General features: G+C 40.2%; 1 protein-coding gene across 50 annotated transcripts in view; it reads left to right on the forward strand.

Annotated features, from left to right (window-relative positions):
* CLASP1 (cytoplasmic linker associated protein 1) overlaps nucleotides 1-18264 on the forward strand; it is a 295826-nt gene that overhangs the window by 220301 nt on the left and 57261 nt on the right. For 15 of the 50 annotated variants that reach the window (XM_051838626.2, XM_070071085.1, XM_070071078.1 and 12 more), the window contains 5 exons: nucleotides 8580-8683; nucleotides 10482-10505; nucleotides 11686-11930; nucleotides 13632-13695; nucleotides 16151-16314. In XM_051838626.2, coding sequence (XP_051694586.1) covers nucleotides 8580-8683; nucleotides 10482-10505; nucleotides 11686-11930; nucleotides 13632-13695; nucleotides 16151-16314 — 601 coding nt within the window. Of the gene's footprint in view, nucleotides 1-1499; nucleotides 1608-5812; nucleotides 5876-8579; nucleotides 8684-10481; nucleotides 10506-11685; nucleotides 11931-13631; nucleotides 13696-16150; nucleotides 16315-18264 lie in introns of all 50 variants that reach the window. The other 35 variants (XM_051838605.2, XM_051838621.2, XM_051838622.2 and 32 more) reach the window with 5 other exon arrangements.

The following is an 18264-nucleotide window of genomic DNA, read 5'->3' on the forward strand; positions in this document are numbered from 1 at the left end:
ATGTTATCAGGAATTACTGGTTAGTCACTGCCACTTTGGATGAAAAATCAGTACTTTCCTATCATCCTGTCAGAATTAAGGAGAGTTTAAAAATTTCTAATGGAGCCTCCAGCAAAACCCTTTTGGTCCCCAGTGCTTCGATTGCATCCCTGTGTCTGACCACTCCTTCCCTGGGTAGTACTAAGCATTTGGACCTCACTCACAAGCCTTCAGAGTCAACCGTAGCACTGAGTGCAGCAAAGTTAACTTTATTTTCTACCTTTGTATTCTTTTCAGAGAGTTTCACGATTCTCATTTGTTAGTCATTCTTATTCTAGTTTGGCTGTACAGTAAATCTTTGCTCCAAAATAATAGGCTACACTCATTACAGTGTGAGAGACATCCACATCAGTGAGTCAAGTTTATTGCTTCCAGCATCTCTGAGCAAATCGTTTCTACCAAGTGTAGAAAAAGTAGGTGCTCTCAAGATGGAAATGTGTTTTGTCCCCATGAGCTGTCAGTGTTAGACATTCCACCTGGACACATTCAACACATGTTTTGGAGTATTTCGTAGCTAATGTGATTCTGTTTTCTCAAATGAAGAAACAGGGCACATTGATCTTTTCTGAGCTTCACAGCTAAGTTATTATTAGACCTTAGGCCATTCTTGTGACTCTTATAATCTCAGTACATTATAGCATGACAGCAATGAACTTCATCCAGGACAATCATAAAGTAACTAGCTGCTCGCAGGTCAGTGGGAGGGATCTTTCACCCAGTTAGTTGAGATTGAAGTGTAAGAAGGGTCTGTGCAGGAGCTTGGTAGGGACCACAAGCAAATCTGTTTGGATACCCATAGAAAAAGTAAGGATCAGTAAATGAAAGAACTGTCCTGACTCTTTGTGTCTACTGGTTTACAAGATTGAATGGTTTTGAAGTATCTACACACTCGCTAGAAGTGGGCAGGCTCTCCAGTTTTGTCAGCCCTAATGCCCTCTCTTTGTAAAAGCCAGGGTGGGAGAAGTGAGCCTCTTCCTTTCAATTAGGTAAGTCTATGGACCTCAGTAACTAGAGCCTTTATTCTGACTGTTAATCTAAATTATCTTTCTAAGAACTGAGTACACATGAAAAGAGCTTGGGTCTTCTGTCTTCTTGTCAAGAAGTTTGCTCAAGCCATTGAAGAATTGATCATTTCTAAAAGGCTTTTGATCCTGTATTTTCTGATGCCAGTTTGTTCTTTAGAAAGATTTCTTTGTGTTTCTTGCATTTAGGTATAATTTCACATGCATACTATATTTCACAGCTTTTGGAGGCATTGAGCATAACCAAGTTGATCCACACTTTCTCCTATTGGCACATCAGTCACTGGGCCTCAGCACTAATGGGTGCCCAGTCATCAGAACTCCCCAGCGCAGACAATGTCATGATAACATTAACGGAATGTGACTGACGTTTTGTGAGTTTTTCTGTCTTCATTAAACTTGTTCACCTTCTCTGAAACCCCTCATGCTGCATGCTAGCACGGAGCAGCCGTATCCCTCGACCCAGCATGAGTCAGGGGTGCAGCCGCGATACCAGCCGTGAGAGCAGCCGTGATACAAGCCCTGCTCGGGGCTTCCCTCCACTCGGTGAGTACACGTAGGCGCTGGCCCGAGAAGCGGAGCATTCCTTTCCCTGCTCCAAACGCTTGTCCGAGACTCTGCTGGGTGGAATGACCTGCTTTCCCCTCTGCTGTCCTGTGACCCCTTCTTCTCTCCTCTTCCTTAGTTCCCCTTTGTTGTCCCCCTCTGCATGCTTGAGTTTTGGCAACTTCCAGTTTTCATTAGTAGAGGAATAAAGCTGTTGTGTTTATGGCCTCTTGCTATCAGGCAAGCCCATCCGTGTGGCAATTCCCAACATAAGACAAAACCCAGCCAAAGGTAATGGCTACTTAAAAAAAACTAAATGAGTTTTCATTTTCATTTTTGTAGTTTGCCGTCCTATAACTTGGGCATACAATTTACCTTTTTATATTGTGTAAATTATTAATCCCCAAAGATGTCTAGCAAAACATACTTAGATGAAAAATAATACTTTATATTCATAATTTTTAGTTATTTGGCTTGTTTCGTTCTGTACAAATATGTACTTTCCTCTTGATAAACATAAAGAATAAAAATCATTTTATAATAATTAAAAATTACCACGTGGAACTGTGGCCTACAGCAGCCTGTTATTTTGACTATGTGATTCTGTAACTGACCCCTTAAATATGTAAATGTCTCTAAGAAGGAGGATGTGAAATCAGAAATGTGTGGTCCTAATATGTGCCTCACTCTCTATCACTAATGCCACACAGTTCTAATGTGTTTTTTCCCAAGCTGGTGTCAGGAACCAGGGTTGAGATATTTCTGTACAACCTATTGTGCTGTATAAGGGTCTGAGAAAGTGCAAGCAGACAGATGTCAGAGCCCTACAAGAGGATTCCCTTGAGCTAGCAAGGAGGGATTCCACCTGCTTAACATAAGCTCCCTTTCGGCATGCAGACATTCCACCATAGGCTGACGCCTGAGAGCAGATGTCTCAATAAATCAGAGGCCGCAGTGGTGGGTTTTTATCTGAATGAATTGGTGATTTTTCTTATTAAGTTAAGGCTGTATATCTATGCATCATTGTTCATTTTTTGACCTTCCAGACAACCTATTAGGTGTAAAGTCAATCTGTTTATTGATTATTTTGCCTTAGTAACAACTTAGTATTTTTATTTTATACATCTACTTGTATTTCTGATATCATCCATAGAAGCAGCCTTTATAATCCGACATGAGTTCTGTGGACCAGGCAAGGTATGCTGAACTTTTGAGGACCTGATGGAACCCAGAGTGGTTGAACGTTCCTGCCTGTTTTTTACTTACTTTGGTTAAATGGATCTGCTTAACTGTCTTGGTGACAACTCAACATCTTAAAAGGCATAATTGCTAAAACCAAGGCAGATGGTATGGATCCTGACAAACTAGCACTAGCTCATGTTTTCTGTTGTGCTCAGGCAATGGCTAACATCTTCTGCACTGAATTTTTTTTTTGAAGATTTATTTATTTATTTGAAAAGCAGAGTTTCAGAGAGGCAAAGGCAGAGAGAGAGAGAGAGAGAGAGAGGGAGAGAGAGAGAGGGAGGAGAGAGAGAGAGGTCTTCCATCCACTGGTTCACTCCCCAGATGGCTGCAACAGCTGGATCTGTACCAATCTGAAGCCAGGAGCTTCTTCCGGGTCTCCCATGTGGATGCAGGGGCCCAAGGACTTGAGCCATCCTCCGCTGCCTTTCCCAGCCACAGCAGCGAGCTGGATCAGAAGTGGAGCAACCCAGACTTGAACTGTTGTCCATATGGGATGCTGGCACTGCAGGCAGTGGCCTTACCTGTACGCCACAGTGCCGGCTCCTCTGAGCTGAATTTTTAGGCCATGCCCTTTTTTCCCTTGGGTTCACCGTGTCTCTAAAATCCATGTCCAGCAACAGTGGTGCTCCTTTGTATCCACAACATTTGGGACGTTCAACAGTCACAATCAATGCTTGATGGTCCCTGTTCACTCTCTGGGACAGATGTTGGCATCATCAGAGTTAGGGATGTGAAACTACCTTCTCAAAGCATACTGATAAGTGGTAGAGTTAGGGTTTGAGTCCAGGTTTGACTGCAAGCCTGCCTCTTTTGAAAGTAGTTTGAATTCTGTGTCTTTCATCTTTCGTCAAAAGTGTATCATATGCTTTCTGTGAGGCCTCCACAGGACTAGGTACACAGAAAGTACTCCAGAGATGTTTCTGAGTCAGGGGTTGCCAGGCGCGTTTAGGACCTGGGAATTCAGGAAGATCTCAGAAGGTGGTTCTCCTTAGAGGGGCTTTCTTGCCATCCTTTCATACGTCAGTGTCCCTGTGCATCAACTTATATAGCCAATATTCTTTTTTTTTTTTTAAAGAAAAGACAGAGTAATTATGTTTTGGTGAGTTCATATAGATTTTAAGTTTGCACTATTTTACAAGATTATTTTGGATCATTTTAATGGTATGAATATGTATGACTATGGTTACAGTGATCATTATTGACTGAGTGAAATTAGGGGATCCAGTACTTTGCTGTAAGTTAGGTTTGTCATATGCGGGTCCACCTTGGATTCCACTAAAGAGTGTTCACCTGTGAATGTAACAGAGGACTCCTTACATGACATATTTACTTTAGAACATTCTGTTGAAACAGAACCACAGGACTGCTTTATAAGGAATCTACAGATCAGGTATTGCTTAAAAACCATTTTGTGTTTAAACTATCAAGATATAATACTGATATGCTTATACGATAAACTGTATCATTTGCTTCAGTCTTAAAATACTTTGCCCACTTCCTTCTTTAAGGGAAGTGATAATTCTAAAATGTCTGTTTTAGATATTGCCAGTTGATTTTTATTTTTCTAATTGAGAATGGAGCGGTTTTCCTTTTGCAGGCTGGTAAAAATTTGTCCTCACTGACCAGGTAACATCTGCTGTTTAATGCCACATTTACCACAGATATGCACACATTCTATAAAGTGATGTGAGGTTAAAAAACAAGTAAGATGATGCTGAAGAGCTTGAGATTTTGATATTCTATGACAAAATGTATGTCAATGTGTATGGATAATGCTGTTCAGTATTATTTTGTCAAGCCTGTGGATTTTCCATGGTATAATCAGCATGAATTTTTCAGAGTAGTGATTGGAAGCATATTATCCTTTGTTTATTCCCTGAAGTGAAGAAAAGCCTGATATTACATAGAACTGTGGACAGTAGATCAATGTTTTGAACCAAGTCTTTACTGCATAATTACTTCTAAAGGTTGTTCCTTCTCCACATGAGGACAGAGTTTAGCATTTGTTTTCTCAGGTTGATAAGGTAATAGACACATTAGGAATACTTGCTAATAAAATAATACTCTAATATCTTCGTGAAAATTGGAATTTACTGTTCATCACAGCTGCTGCCACAAGAGTACTAACTGTTGTCACCACCAGCATTCACTCCATGTCTGGCACTGTTTCAAGTGCTTTGTGCATTCTCTCTTAATCCTCTCAGTAGCCCCCAAGAGGTAGGTATCATTGCCAGCACCGTCCTGCAGAGGAGGACATGGAGACTCAGGATGGTGTAGTACTTTCCCAATATCCTACAGCTAGTGATGATCAAAGCAGACTTGACCATGTTATTTCTGAGGCTGCCTCACTAAGGAAAAGTCATTAAACTTACTACAGCTAAATTTCTGTTAAACAAACCTTAATAATGAGAATACTTGTGTGACAGAAAAGCAAACATTTTGACCGGGGAAAATGGAATTGTGGTTGTCGAGCCTCCTTCCTGTGATTTCATTCTGTTTCTGTTGAAAGAACATTATGAACTTCTATGCTTTTGTTTTTGGTGCATGGTCGCATATGCCTCACACTCTGATGACACATCTTGTGAGCTGAGTTACTGATCCATCTTACTGCTATTCCACTCTGGGGTTTGGATGGTGCTCCGGGGCTCCTGGTACTCTTCATGTTGCATACTTCCATAACAGCTGATAGAGGCTTCACAGTGTGACTGCAAACCTGGAGGCCGAGGGTGCTGCTTCGGACTTACTCAGAGCACCTTAAAAAGTGCCCTTGTGCCCACTTATTGACTAGCTGTGGAGAGCCAGCCACTACCGGGGAGTGTGGGGACTGGCAGTTGCTATCCATCCATATCCAGCACCATTTCTTTCCATGAGAAAATGTGGCCTTGTTGGTAGCAGTCCCTGCATTTCCTGTGGTACTTCTGTGTTAATCCTGTGGGTGTTGCCGTTCCTTTTACCTGCAGCCTCTCGACGTCATTCCAGGTCCACTAGTGCTCTCTCCACTGCTGAATCTGTTGGGCAGTCAGGTGAACAAGTGCTAACTGCATGACTTGGCTTCTTCATATGTTCTAGTTTCACACCCATGTTAACATTTGTTTTCATCCGTGTCGGCTAGCAGTTGGCATGTATGCACCTCATATTTTTTTCCCCAATGTGCTTTTGTTTTTTTTAAGTTGTTGAATGTTTATAGTTCTGTTAATAGGCTGTAGATGCTTTATAGCCTGTTTGACAACATCATTTCTCCAGTGTTCACATGTATGTTTAAACAATCAACTAGGGAAGCACTTCTTCCCCTCCTACATCCCCCATCAGGGAAGCAACAACCAGCCCTAGGTGTTACATAGGGTCCCCGTGGGAAAGAGGGGTATGGATATCATCCAGCAGTGTCCTTCATCTCCAAAGTTGTCACCCCCCAATCAAGTATTGAACATTAATGTTAACTTTAAGTATCATTTAATTACCAGTGTTCCATACTGTGGTGTATTTAATTTCAGATGTATGAAAGTCAATGTATGATCCTAAGCATTTTATGGAAAAACAAGATGAGGATTTAAGCAATTAGATCAGGCCAAAGGTAGCCCTTGCAGCCTGTGAACCCCAGACCTTCTCAGCTCCATTTAACAGTACCAGACACCCACTGGCTACCCATAGGGACACAATAATGCAGCTGTGAACCAGGCTTCACTGGCTTCCTGTTCATGTTTTCATGGTCCCTAATGGCTACTGTTTCTTTGCTGAGCAAGGCATGCTCTACTAATTCACAGACTCTTGATGGTCACAACCGTTGCATATTCATTGAGCCATTTTTCTCTGTTCTCTAAATGAAGCTAGCCATTCCCCTGAAGATGATGGGACAGACTGAGGGCACACTCCTATGTATCCATTTTGGACAACTGAGCTTCATAATACTATCAGTTCAGGGAGAATGCAGAACAGATCTCACCAAATTGATGAAAACAAAAAACTTATAATTTCGCTTAGATCCAAACATTTTCCCTTAAGATTTGAAATTCAAATGTCTCTGATATATCAAATGATCTATAGTCACTGTATATGGCAAAGCTGTATGCATCTAGGAAGCACAGAATAATTGCATTGTTCTTAGAGCTTTAATTTTGTGTCTGAAAAAAATCAGTATTATCCCTGGAGCAAGAATTGCTGGCATGAGATCTATTTTTTTTTTCAATTTTTTAAGAATCCGTTTCTTTTAAGTTTATGCTGGGTAATTTTTAAATGGCTTATAACTGAATTACTTTCATTCTGTTACTCATAAATCCCCTACTATCTACCCTTTTTTAATGGAAAGACTTGAATGAAGTTCATCAAAGTGTACGGTTAATCTCAAATTTATACTTGTTTCATATTTCAACTGACACATCTAAGTATTTAAATGAATACATATGAATGTTTGTGGTCTTTTTTTTAGTATGTGGCACATTAAGTCACCTTTCAAACTAGTGGCTAAGATGACATTTGAACCAGTCTGAAAATGCATTAAAAAAGGGGATAGTATAACATACAATTTTTGTTTCTTTATAATATTTCATGACTGTATAACTCTTAACTAGCAGTGTTTAAAATTTTTTTCCCTTTTTGTGGTGGTGGAAGGTATAATATATTGAAATTGATATCCCAAAAAGTTAAATACTACTTTATTTTTAAAGTTCACCAAAGTGCTGTCTTGTTACCTAAAATTTTAAGTGTGTCATTCTGTAGGAAACATCCACTCATGTAGAATCCACATAGATAGTATCTTCCCTTTCATTCTAAATGCTTCATTACTAGAATATGGCTAGTATTTACAGGTTTAGGTTTAGAGATTTTCCTTGTACAATGTCTTGTTTGTTAACATAGAGAAAACATTTTTTTATCGTAACATTTTTCTTCCAAAGTCAGTTATCGATAGGTGGTGTAGCACACTGATGAAGTATGACTTACACCCACTTTGTCCAGTTGTGCCCATAGTTTTGATGGACAGCACTTCTTAAGGAGGGCTGGTTACCAACTAATGGATTTCAGAAAGGGAGTCTTCATTTGCAGGGAACACTAGTAAGCTCAGCATAGTCTACTGAACTGCCAAAACTTGTTTGAAATTCTTTGGATTTTTTTCTTTTTTGTTTACCTACCTCAAGATTGTCGTTCAAAAATCCTCAGATAAAATTTATACTAAAATTATCTAAATGATTAATGTTCCACAATAGATACTAGATTTCTATGGTGATTGTTAAAGAACTGTTCTAGACACAGACATCATGATGAATAAGTATCCAAAACTAATTAAGCTTAATGTATCATACAGTAAAACAGCAGTGACACTACTAAAACTTGGACTAAGATCAATTAAATGCATTTATTTGAAATTTTATTCAGACATGAAGCCTTCTAATTAGTTTGACCAACCATCAAGGCCACTTGTCTCTAGCGGAAAAGCTATGCACATTAAAAGCTTCATTCATTACCCAGCTCCCTTCTATAAGTTCCTGTACCATCTTTCAAAACTTTTTAATAGTGAAATGTTATTATAAAGCAATTTAAATAGAATGCTTTGTGGCATAATAGTATTAAATGTGAACAGCTTCTACCACTGGCAAACAAGTCAGGTGTAGTTAAAATTGGCTAGAGATTTTTCAGTGCCTCTAGCCACACAGCGGGGAAAAGGCAGGAGCCTCTCTATGTGGGGGAAGAATTCTAATTAATGTGACACATCTTATGCTTTTGTTTTCCAAATAGACCGGTTTGGGCTTGGCCAGACAGGAAGAATCCCTGGCTCTGTGAATGCCATGCGAGTTTTGAGCACCAGCACCGACCTGGAAGCTGCCGTCGCGGATGCTCTGGTAAGAGGCACAACGTGTGCACAGGGCCTCTGGGTTGCCCGGCCCCTTCTCTGTCTCTACTGGAATTGTCCCCAGATCAGGTTACTGAGCCCTCTTTGGCATTCTCTAGATACTGGGTAAATTTTTAGTGTTGTTTTCTTCTTAAACTTTTCCTTCTGCACACACATAAGTGAAAATTGTCCTCATGGAGAATAGTAGCATCTAGTGTTTCCTCTCCTTGCTCCTCCGTATCCAGGAGGCTTTGATGACATCGGACCTCTCAGATGTCACTGGGCTGCTGGTTTTTGTTGTGGTTTTATTTTCTTTCTGATCACAGTTTTCCCTAGCATTTTCTTGTTTCTGTTCTGTTGCTTCTGTTGCTTTACAGACTTTGATGGCATAGCCTAAATATAAGATAGTAATAGAGTTTGAGGTTTGAGAATTTTGTATTTATTCTGTTACCTCACTTTTTTTTTTAAATGAGACCTTAAGTCATCATTTGAGCAAACTTTCCTAAATACTAATGTTAACTATTTGAGGATAAAAAGCACTGGTGGAACATGTGTTTCCATTATTGTAATGTAATACCTAAGACCTCAAAAGAAATCAGAACTCCTTCGAATGTGGTTAAAGCAAAAAGTCCTTGGTAGAATGGGCCTGAGGTCAAATTGGTTTCTAAAGCTGCATTTCAAATAGTAGTAAACACAGCCTCTTTGTCCCTGTTGATGTGCTCAGCATTTGAAAGAGATACCTTTTGGAACTGTCTTGCTTTTCTGTTAAAGGTTTATTATCTTGTAAGGAGAAAAGTTTGTATGGAATACTCTGCTTTCAGACCCAGGAGTCCTCATTAATCCGGCCATGTTCCATCTGATGAACCTTTTATAGTCTGTGGCTGCAGTGACGCCAGCCTTTGTCCCTTCTCCTGTCTCCTTCAGTTATTCTTGCTTAGTCAGATGAGTCCTGTGACAAATGTCTCTGAGAAAGCAGTTGCTGCTGTCACAGTGCTCTTCCTGCAGGCACACTGCCCAGCCAGCTCTATTCATCTGCCTTATGTGTAGAAGGACTTTTTTTCTGGCAAGTACTGGAGTTCAGGCTAATTGCTCTAACCTTGTAGAATTAAAGAGCTGGAACAGACTTCTGTGAAGCTGTTTTTCCTTGCAACTTTGAGCATTTAGCATCTGTCTCTTATTTAGAGACCCTAAGAAGTAGAGGTCAAAGGGGTGGGAAATGATGAACACTGAAACCTTCAATAAAATGGGACTTCAGTTAAGGTGGGGGCATTCTTTGTTCTGTAAAGAACTGCGTTAGGGACTGTGTGCAAAGTTCTAAGAAGCAGGACAGAACTACACAGTTCGAGTTTGAACTTGACTTGACTTGAGCTTTTCTCTAAGCTTCAGCTCCCATTATATTCACTCTGCCCCAGTTACTTTTTGTCCAGAACCTTTGGTCCCTCTGAGTGAGCTGCTTCAGAAGAGAAGACACAGGAATGGGACAGGCTAGAAGCCCCTGGGACAGACAGATGTCTCAGAGGAGTAGATGGTAGAATTAACTGAGTCTTCAGAGCCATGCCTTGCTGGAAGGGGAAGAATTGCAGCAAGTCTCAGAAGGTTTAATGAGAGGAGCAAGAGGGTTAGGAAACGCTATTTTGAAAGCATTCTTTATTATTATTCGCTTGATATGAAACGCTTGCTAACCTGTGTTTTTGGTTTGCTAAGAGATGTTTTGCTGTACACTTTTGTTGCAAGAACAATCCCCACATATGCTTCTGACGTAATTCTCTATGCTTTTTCCCCATCCTTCAATATTTTCCTGCCTACAGCTATTAGGAGACTCCAGGAGCAAGGTACCAGTGCTTTAACTTTTGTTTTACAACTTTATTTTTTCTGTTGCAAGTGTTTTTTTTTTTTTTTTAGAAGCCAATGAAGGCAACAACAACAACAACAAAAATGTAGTATAATCTAGAAATACTGGTCTGAATTATGATTTTGTTGAATCTAGTGATGCCCGTATTGGTGATGGAGTCAGTCACCTTTCACGTGCATTTACTTCTCTATTTATTTTGAACTTCAAGCTCTGCTTCTTCTCCTTTTTGTGCTTCATTTTATTAACTCGGTCTGTGTCTAGTCCTGTGTCACTTTTGTTTCATGAATGGTTTTATTCTGCACTTTTCTTATTTTAGGAATCTAATTTGTGTATAAGTAGGATGATCATGTAATTTATCATCCAAACAGAAATACTTTTGAGAGTAAAAGGGGGTATGGTTAGTAATGTTGAAATAATAGGCATAAGGCAAGCTGGGATTAATAATAATAAGCCATATGATTAAAAAATTGCATTTGTGTAGTTTAAACCATATCTGTTTAGCCTTTAGAAAAAAATTGTATTTTTATCAGTTCTATATAGCTGTTGCTATATCATTTAGGGATTTAACTTTGAGTTTCATATTCAGGGTAAGAGAAATGAATGAAGTGAGCATTATAGTCTACTTTAAAATAAGCCTAGTTGTAAAGCTTGTAAGTCCGTAATAAAAATGACTCAGGTAACATAAAAGTCCATTTGCATAGGATGCTTCCACCAGTGGCATTACAGTTTCATGCTTTGTTAAGGAAACATGAATGTTCAAACAAGGTTACCCATAGGCCATGCTCAGGAAATACTGTTTTTGCCTGGGGAGGGGCTGGTGAGTGTGTACACCTGCAGCGTGTCAGGAGCTAGCTGGGCTGTTTAACAGATACTTACCTCCCGTCTGGGCGGGAGGGTTGGGAGCCTTCCTGAATTCGCTCAGCCATGTCTAATGCAGGCTGTGCTCCCTGCCCTCAGCTGAGAAGTGTGATGCTTACTACGTTTTCACCAACTGGAGGACTGCTTTTTCTGTTTCTGTTTTCCTAATCTCTACGTGTAGGAAACTATGTGTGTCCTTTCACATGCAGCTCTTTGTTGTTGGTTTTGCTTGTTCTGACTCATGGTCATTACACCTTTCCATTTCTTCCCCAACCGCCCCCATGCTTCATTGGATCTGTCAGAAGAAACCAGTGAGGAGGAGATACGAGCCGTACGGAATGTATTCTGATGACGATGCCAATAGTGACGCCTCAAGTGTTTGCTCCGAGCGCTCCTACGGCTCCAGGAATGGCGGCATTCCCCACTATCTGCGGCAGACCGAGGATGTGGCAGAGGTTCTCAACCACTGTGCGAGTTCAAACTGGTCAGAAAGGAAAGAGGGACTTCTGGGCCTGCAGAACCTCCTGAAGAGCCAGAGAACCCTGAGGTGAGGACAGGAGGCCAGATTGAGCCCCACGTCCCTGTCATCATGGAGCCCTCCCAGAGTTCCAGGGGCTGGGCCAGGTGCTGCAGGAACTCAGGCGGCCGAGGCATTCAGAAGCTTTGAGAGAGCTGGTGAATATTCTGTAATTTTTAGGCTTATATTTGTCCGGTAAATGTGGACATATGTGAGAAATCTTGATACAGTTTGTAATTAAGGTTAAAAAAATAAACAACCGCAGATCACTATGATTCTTAGGGATATGAATGAAATAGTGCCAGTCTCAGTCTAAAAATACGTTAATATACCTAGGCTTATAAATGTGCATAGTAAAGAGAGGCTAAAGTGGAGCACTCCATAATGTGACAACATTGCCTCTAAAACTGCTTATTTCTGCCTTTTTCTTCATTTTTGTATTTCATAAAGTTTCCAATATGAACATATGTTACACATACTAAAAAGATATCTTATTAACTCTAAGACACCATTGATACCTCATTATTTTATATCCCTTTAGTAAATGCTGCTGAATAAACCATGACAATACTGATAGATCATTGACTTATGATGAATCTCAATGACAGAGTTGGGAGAACATGAAAAAAAAAAAAGAGAGAGATGAGCAGCTTAGAATCCTTAAAATACAGAATATTATATCCTTTGGATAGTTTTGTTAAGGTGTTACGCTCAATGACTGTATACAGAGGCTGCCGTGGCTCTACAAAGCTGGCCAGTGCTGGCTGGTGCCTTGCTGTACTCAAGGTGTGGCTGTTCAGGTAGTCTTACTCTTCCCCAGACCCTTCCCCCACCCTCATTCTCCATTCTGTTTATGAAAATGCTGCAAGAGCTTTTATCCTACATACTGTGACAGTCTGAGAGTGATCTGTCAAGAACACAATGAGGTTGATTTGTCATGATTGTTGCTCAGGAATCTGTTTAATCCTGGTAGTCCCATTTCTGGATTCTTAGTGCTCACCAGGTATACACTGAGTAATCTCTAGCACCTTGTTGACCAGCGTTAGTCTGTGTTGTTAACAGTATTGAAAGCCCATTTAACCAGCTCTCTAACCTGCATGGGAGGGATGACTGAGGGATGCTTTGGGGAAGAGAACATCTGAGCAAACCCTGAAGTAAAAATGGGACTCTGGAGTACAGTCAAGGATCAGAAATGGCAGAGGGCACCAATGTGAAACGAGTGTTCGCTTTGTCCGAGGCAGATATAATATGTTGTCTTCTTTCACTCTATCACATCCATGTGACAGAGCATCTATCCTATTTGACTGATAAGAGAAGAGGCCAAAACTTAAATAGGAGGCTTAAAGATATCAGACTACAATATTTATAGGAGAATTGAGAGTAAGATCCAGACTGACTGGTTGAGCCCATTGCCTTTCAGTTGTGGTAGGGGGAAAACAGATACAGGGGTTTGGCTGATGGCTTTGTTACTTCCTGATATGTGAGCTTGAGTGAATCACTCTGGGTCTCAGTTTCTTCATCTTGAGAGCAAATCTGTGGATTTATATTCTTACTTAATGTCATTGTGAATTCAGTAAGACAATTCATTTGTGCAGCAAGCTCCTATAAATAAAACTTATGTAAAGCTTGTGGAGTTTACTGAAATGAAAGTATTTTTAAAAGCACAGCTATAACTATAGTTGCAGCATTGACTTATTAAAAATTCATTTATTTGTATTTTATTTCCTCTAGTCGAGTAGAATTGAAAAGGTTGTGTGAAATCTTCACTCGGATGTTTGCTGACCCTCATAGCAAGGCAAGTCTGAGCATCATGCCTTTCTTATCTTCCCCCTGTCTGCATGTCCACGTGAGCTGTATAATATGCCACCCAAGAATGAGTGGTACAGTTCCAACCTTACAAATTTTAACACCAGTTTTAGCAGTGGTCTATGTTTACATCTTTTAAAAATGAAATTTTAGAAATATAAATGTCCATAAAACTTCAACTTAAACAAGTATGCTTCCGTAGGAGTTGGTCTTTTATTTATTCAACAGATAATTTTGCATGTCTCCTGTTAGTCCAACAGTAGGCTATAGGTGTTAGAATGTGAGATTTTATTATAATATATAGTATATTTTTTAACTTACAGTAGTGAGAAAAATCAGTATATAATTATTTTTTAATCCCATGTAGAATTTGTCCTCATAGAACAAGATAGAAAAATGAAAGTATTTGTTTAATGGATTTATTGAAAAGCCAGATTATTTCTCCCATAGAGCAATAGAATAGTTATTTTGGCAATGGGATTTTGCTGCTTCCAAGAATTTGCTGGATGGTGGTCACCTAGCTGGTGCCCTCTCAGGGGACATCGGTAACACAGACCCTAAGGAATACCTTTCTGACAAGGGAGCCCCTGCTCAGGGTGCAACACCCATGAGTAGGGGACAGGGTCCTCTCTAGGGGCAGTACTGAGAGAGGGAAGATTTTTAGATAAATACCATTGTTTAGGAGGAAGCCGTTAGGGACTATTTATGTTTTTAGAGGAAGAAAATAGAGAAATGAAGATTTAGAAAAAGTAAAGTGTGGGTAAAAGGACCTAAAGTATGGGAATTGGTAGAATCTTAAATGTGCAGAAGCAAATCTTGAAACCTGATATGGCGGTTTAACTGTTAGTATACTGTAGTTTCCTGTCAAAGACTGTTTCTTCCAAGTCTTGCTAGGAGAAAGAAACCTGTGGGTGGCCCAGTGGTCTAGTAGGTTATCATCATCATCCTTCTTTTCCTATCTTAGCTTCCTTATAGGCATTGTCCTTGAGGTATCAATCATCTATCCATCCATCCATCCATCCCCCAACTGACTCAGCATTTAACCTGCTCTGGGCCAGGGGTACAGAAAACAAGATATTGCCTTGCCTTTTAACACACTCACCAGAGCACAGTGGGGTGATGCAAGGGTTCTTGCTTCACACCCCACAATAGTCCTCACTCAGCATCAAGTTCAAAATATGTCTTAAAGTTTCAGTTATGACCCTCACAACAAAGTTAACACAAGCAATATTAAAAATCAAAAAAAGGCTTAAAGGTCACATAGATATCCAAAGATGTAATTATCAGGATTTTTTTTTCTGAGATAGTGTTAAAAGCAGTAAGATTTAAAGCATAAGCATAAGATTTATACCATAAAGGATATGGTTTTGAACATTGATGAAATTTCTGTTACCTATCACCTCTAGATGGCTGATTCAGAAGCAGAATGTGAGGATAAAGAAGGAAATTTGTTTCCATCAGAAGTCTCTTGTACAGTGAGTCTGGAGGTCTCAGTTTAGTTGATACTTGCTAGCTGTCCATGAGCTCAGCCAGGAGTCCCATAGCCAGGGCTAGCTGGTGGTTGTCCTGAGTCATCTCCCAGGAAACCTGTGGTGGAACCAAGGAGGCATGGGATTGGTGGGTTGTCCCTGGAGAGCGAGTCTCATTACCAAGGCAGTGCCACTTTTCTCTCTGAAAATTGTGTCAGAGATGTTCACAGCAGACCCTTTGTCACCTCAGATAGCAGTGGCCACACAGCCGTGTGAGAATGAGGGGAGTGGTCAGTGTCAGTAGCTTTTATTGTAAGCTGTAATCTTCTGTTACTTTGTAAAATCTGATCAGTGAGTTGATGGCATACATCAAGCTAATCAGTGAGTTGGCCTCTGGCATTTGCCTTGTTGTCATTATTGTTCATCCTATAATAGTATTTGTTGAATGCTAGATGATGCACAGAACTAATATAGAATTAGGACAGTTAGGAGTTTTTATTTCCTCCCTTCCTTGCGTCCTTCAAAGAAAAACCTCCAGGATTAAACTCAGAAAAGTTAACAGTACTGACTTTTACAGGCTTATATTGAAGGAAGGGAGAGTAGTTTATCAATTTATAGCTATTGCAGGTTTTTTTTTAAAAGAAAGTGCATGAAAATGGTAGCTTTTGCAGGTTTTTTTTTTTTTTTTTTAAAAAGAAAGTGCATGAAAATGGTATTAATTTACTGTGGACTAACATGGAATTTGTTTTGTTGCATGGCCTGGGTTGCGGTGGAATTCACAACAGAGAGTAAGTCCCAGTGTTTTTTCCTTTATCTGTTTTCTGCAGTACATTTTGACCTTCTGAATTAAGAGCAGTGTTAATGGTGTTAATGTAATGTATGAGGGTCTGGGCAAAAGCCAGTTTGGGGCTTTGTTGACTTTGGAGAAAATGGTGAACTGAGTATATGAAATGTTTGGTTTTCCTCTGTGTTTAGGTTTTCAGTATGTTTTTGGAGACTCTTGTGGATTTTATAATAATTCATAAGGATGACTTGCAAGACTGGCTTTTTGTTCTTCTCACACAACTGCTTAAGAAAATGGGAGCAGATTTACTGGGATCTGTGCAAGCAAAAGTTCAGAAGGCTCTAGACGTTACGAGGTGAGTGCTTAGGAACTGGACAATTACAGGTGATTTCTGGACATTGTCTTCTGTTACCCATAGCCTTTGTCTCCCATGTGAACACCTCCTCTCTTCCTCAGTTCAACACTTCTTGTTGTGTGTCCCGTCAGTCCATGGGTGAAACACCATCTTTTCCTTGACTTGGCATTGTTTTTATGAGTGTCTGAAACAACTGTAAAACCAAATGTAAAACTTTGAAAATTGATTCTTTTCTCTTTAGAAGCACTTACAGACAACCTTTAGAATCTTGCTCACATCTTTCTGAAGACCTTGCCATTTTTAATACATTGCCTTCTTATATAAGTTACACTAGAAATTCTTCTATCCACATGTGATTTAGAGTTCCCACTGGTCCAGGAAAGTCTTTACAGTTGCATTAGCTCAGGGCTGCAAACATTTTCATAGCAGTTGTGACTCTCCTGGCTATTCTGAAGAAAGGAGGGCTACTGTGGCTCAGAAACGTTAAGAAGACTGATGGTGTGCTGTTGTCTGAGTGATTGTGGGTCCTCAGCATGCATGGAATAGAATTAAATGATAGCAGAAGGTACTACACGGTAATTTCTTGCTTGGGATTTGGTGGAAAGTGGAGGGGAATGGGTCAGATCAGTGAGTTATTTAAAAGAACAAATGAATGACTTCAAGTGACGCAGAAAATGCAAGACGCAGTTATTACAAACTAAAATAACACTAGGTATCAATAGAATTTTCAAAATGAGAGAACCTTAGACTCGATGTTCATTTTGTCAGTGAGAGGCAGAGGCTGCTCTGCTTTGACTTGCCAAGGGGTACACTTCGTGCCAGTGGCAGTCTGGGAGCTGAAATGTAGATTTCTGAGTCACTGTAGGGTGCTGCCCTGTAGGCCTGTCCTCCCCTCCTTTCTCTAGTGGGGTGTGCATAGATAGTGCTCGTGGTTTTTCTGTCTTATGTAGCTCTCTCCCAGCAGTAGCACACACTATCCTGCCATCATCTCTCGTGCGTCCATCTATTACATGACTCTGACTTCAAAGTGTTTGTTCAATGTGTTTGTTCCTCTCTGCTAGTATGCCAAATGTTTTCATTTGGCCCCTGACCCTGTCTGTTTAATTGGCACTGCTATATAGTTCTCTTATACATTGAGCAGGAGTTCGGCCTACAGGTTAAGATGCCAGTTAAGATGCCCGTGTCCCATATCAGAGCACCTATGTTTCATTCCTGGCTCCAACTTCTGATTCCAGCTTCTAGCCAGAGCAGATCTTGGGAAATAGCAGGTGATGGTCCAAGTACTTGGGTCCCTGCCATCTACATGGGAGACCTTGGTTGAATTCTCAGCTTTGCGCTTTGTCCCTCTCCCTGACCGTGATGGCCAGTGCAGACATCTGGGGAGTGAACCTGCAGATGGGGCCTGAGCTGTTTCTCTGTTTCTTGAATTTAAAAAATGAATTCCATTACCCAAATAGATTTTTCTTCTGATTTTCTTTGAACTCAGATTTGCAGTAAGGCTTTCAAATTCCACCCTTCTTTTTGGATGATTAAATTTAGTAGAATTAGGGGGCAATTGCCATTTGCCAATATGCCAGTGATTGAAGATTCAGTCCAGAGATTAGGATGGGAGTGACATAGCTGATGTAAATGTAAATGAGTACAGTGGATGGGAGGGAAGATTATGGGTAAGCTGGGGAGCTACAGTCAGCAGTGACCAGACTTTTCAAAAAAAATTAGAAATGGCTATTTGAGACTTTTTAAAACACTGCCAGGGTCAAAGTGTATGTGACCACACTTGGGTCACATACATCATCTAATTTAGGTGAGTTTATGAATGGCCAGCTCCATTTCTGATTTCTGGAGATGGTCAGAATATTAAGATGGGATTCCTAACTTTGATGATAAAGGAGTTCAGTTGTGTCTCCTGTGAACTTTTGTGGATCCGCTTTTCACTACACAATCCTAAAC

This window comes from Oryctolagus cuniculus, chromosome 3, assembly GCF_964237555.1.
Source record: "Oryctolagus cuniculus chromosome 3, mOryCun1.1, whole genome shotgun sequence".
NCBI lineage: Eukaryota > Metazoa > Chordata > Mammalia > Lagomorpha > Leporidae > Oryctolagus > Oryctolagus cuniculus.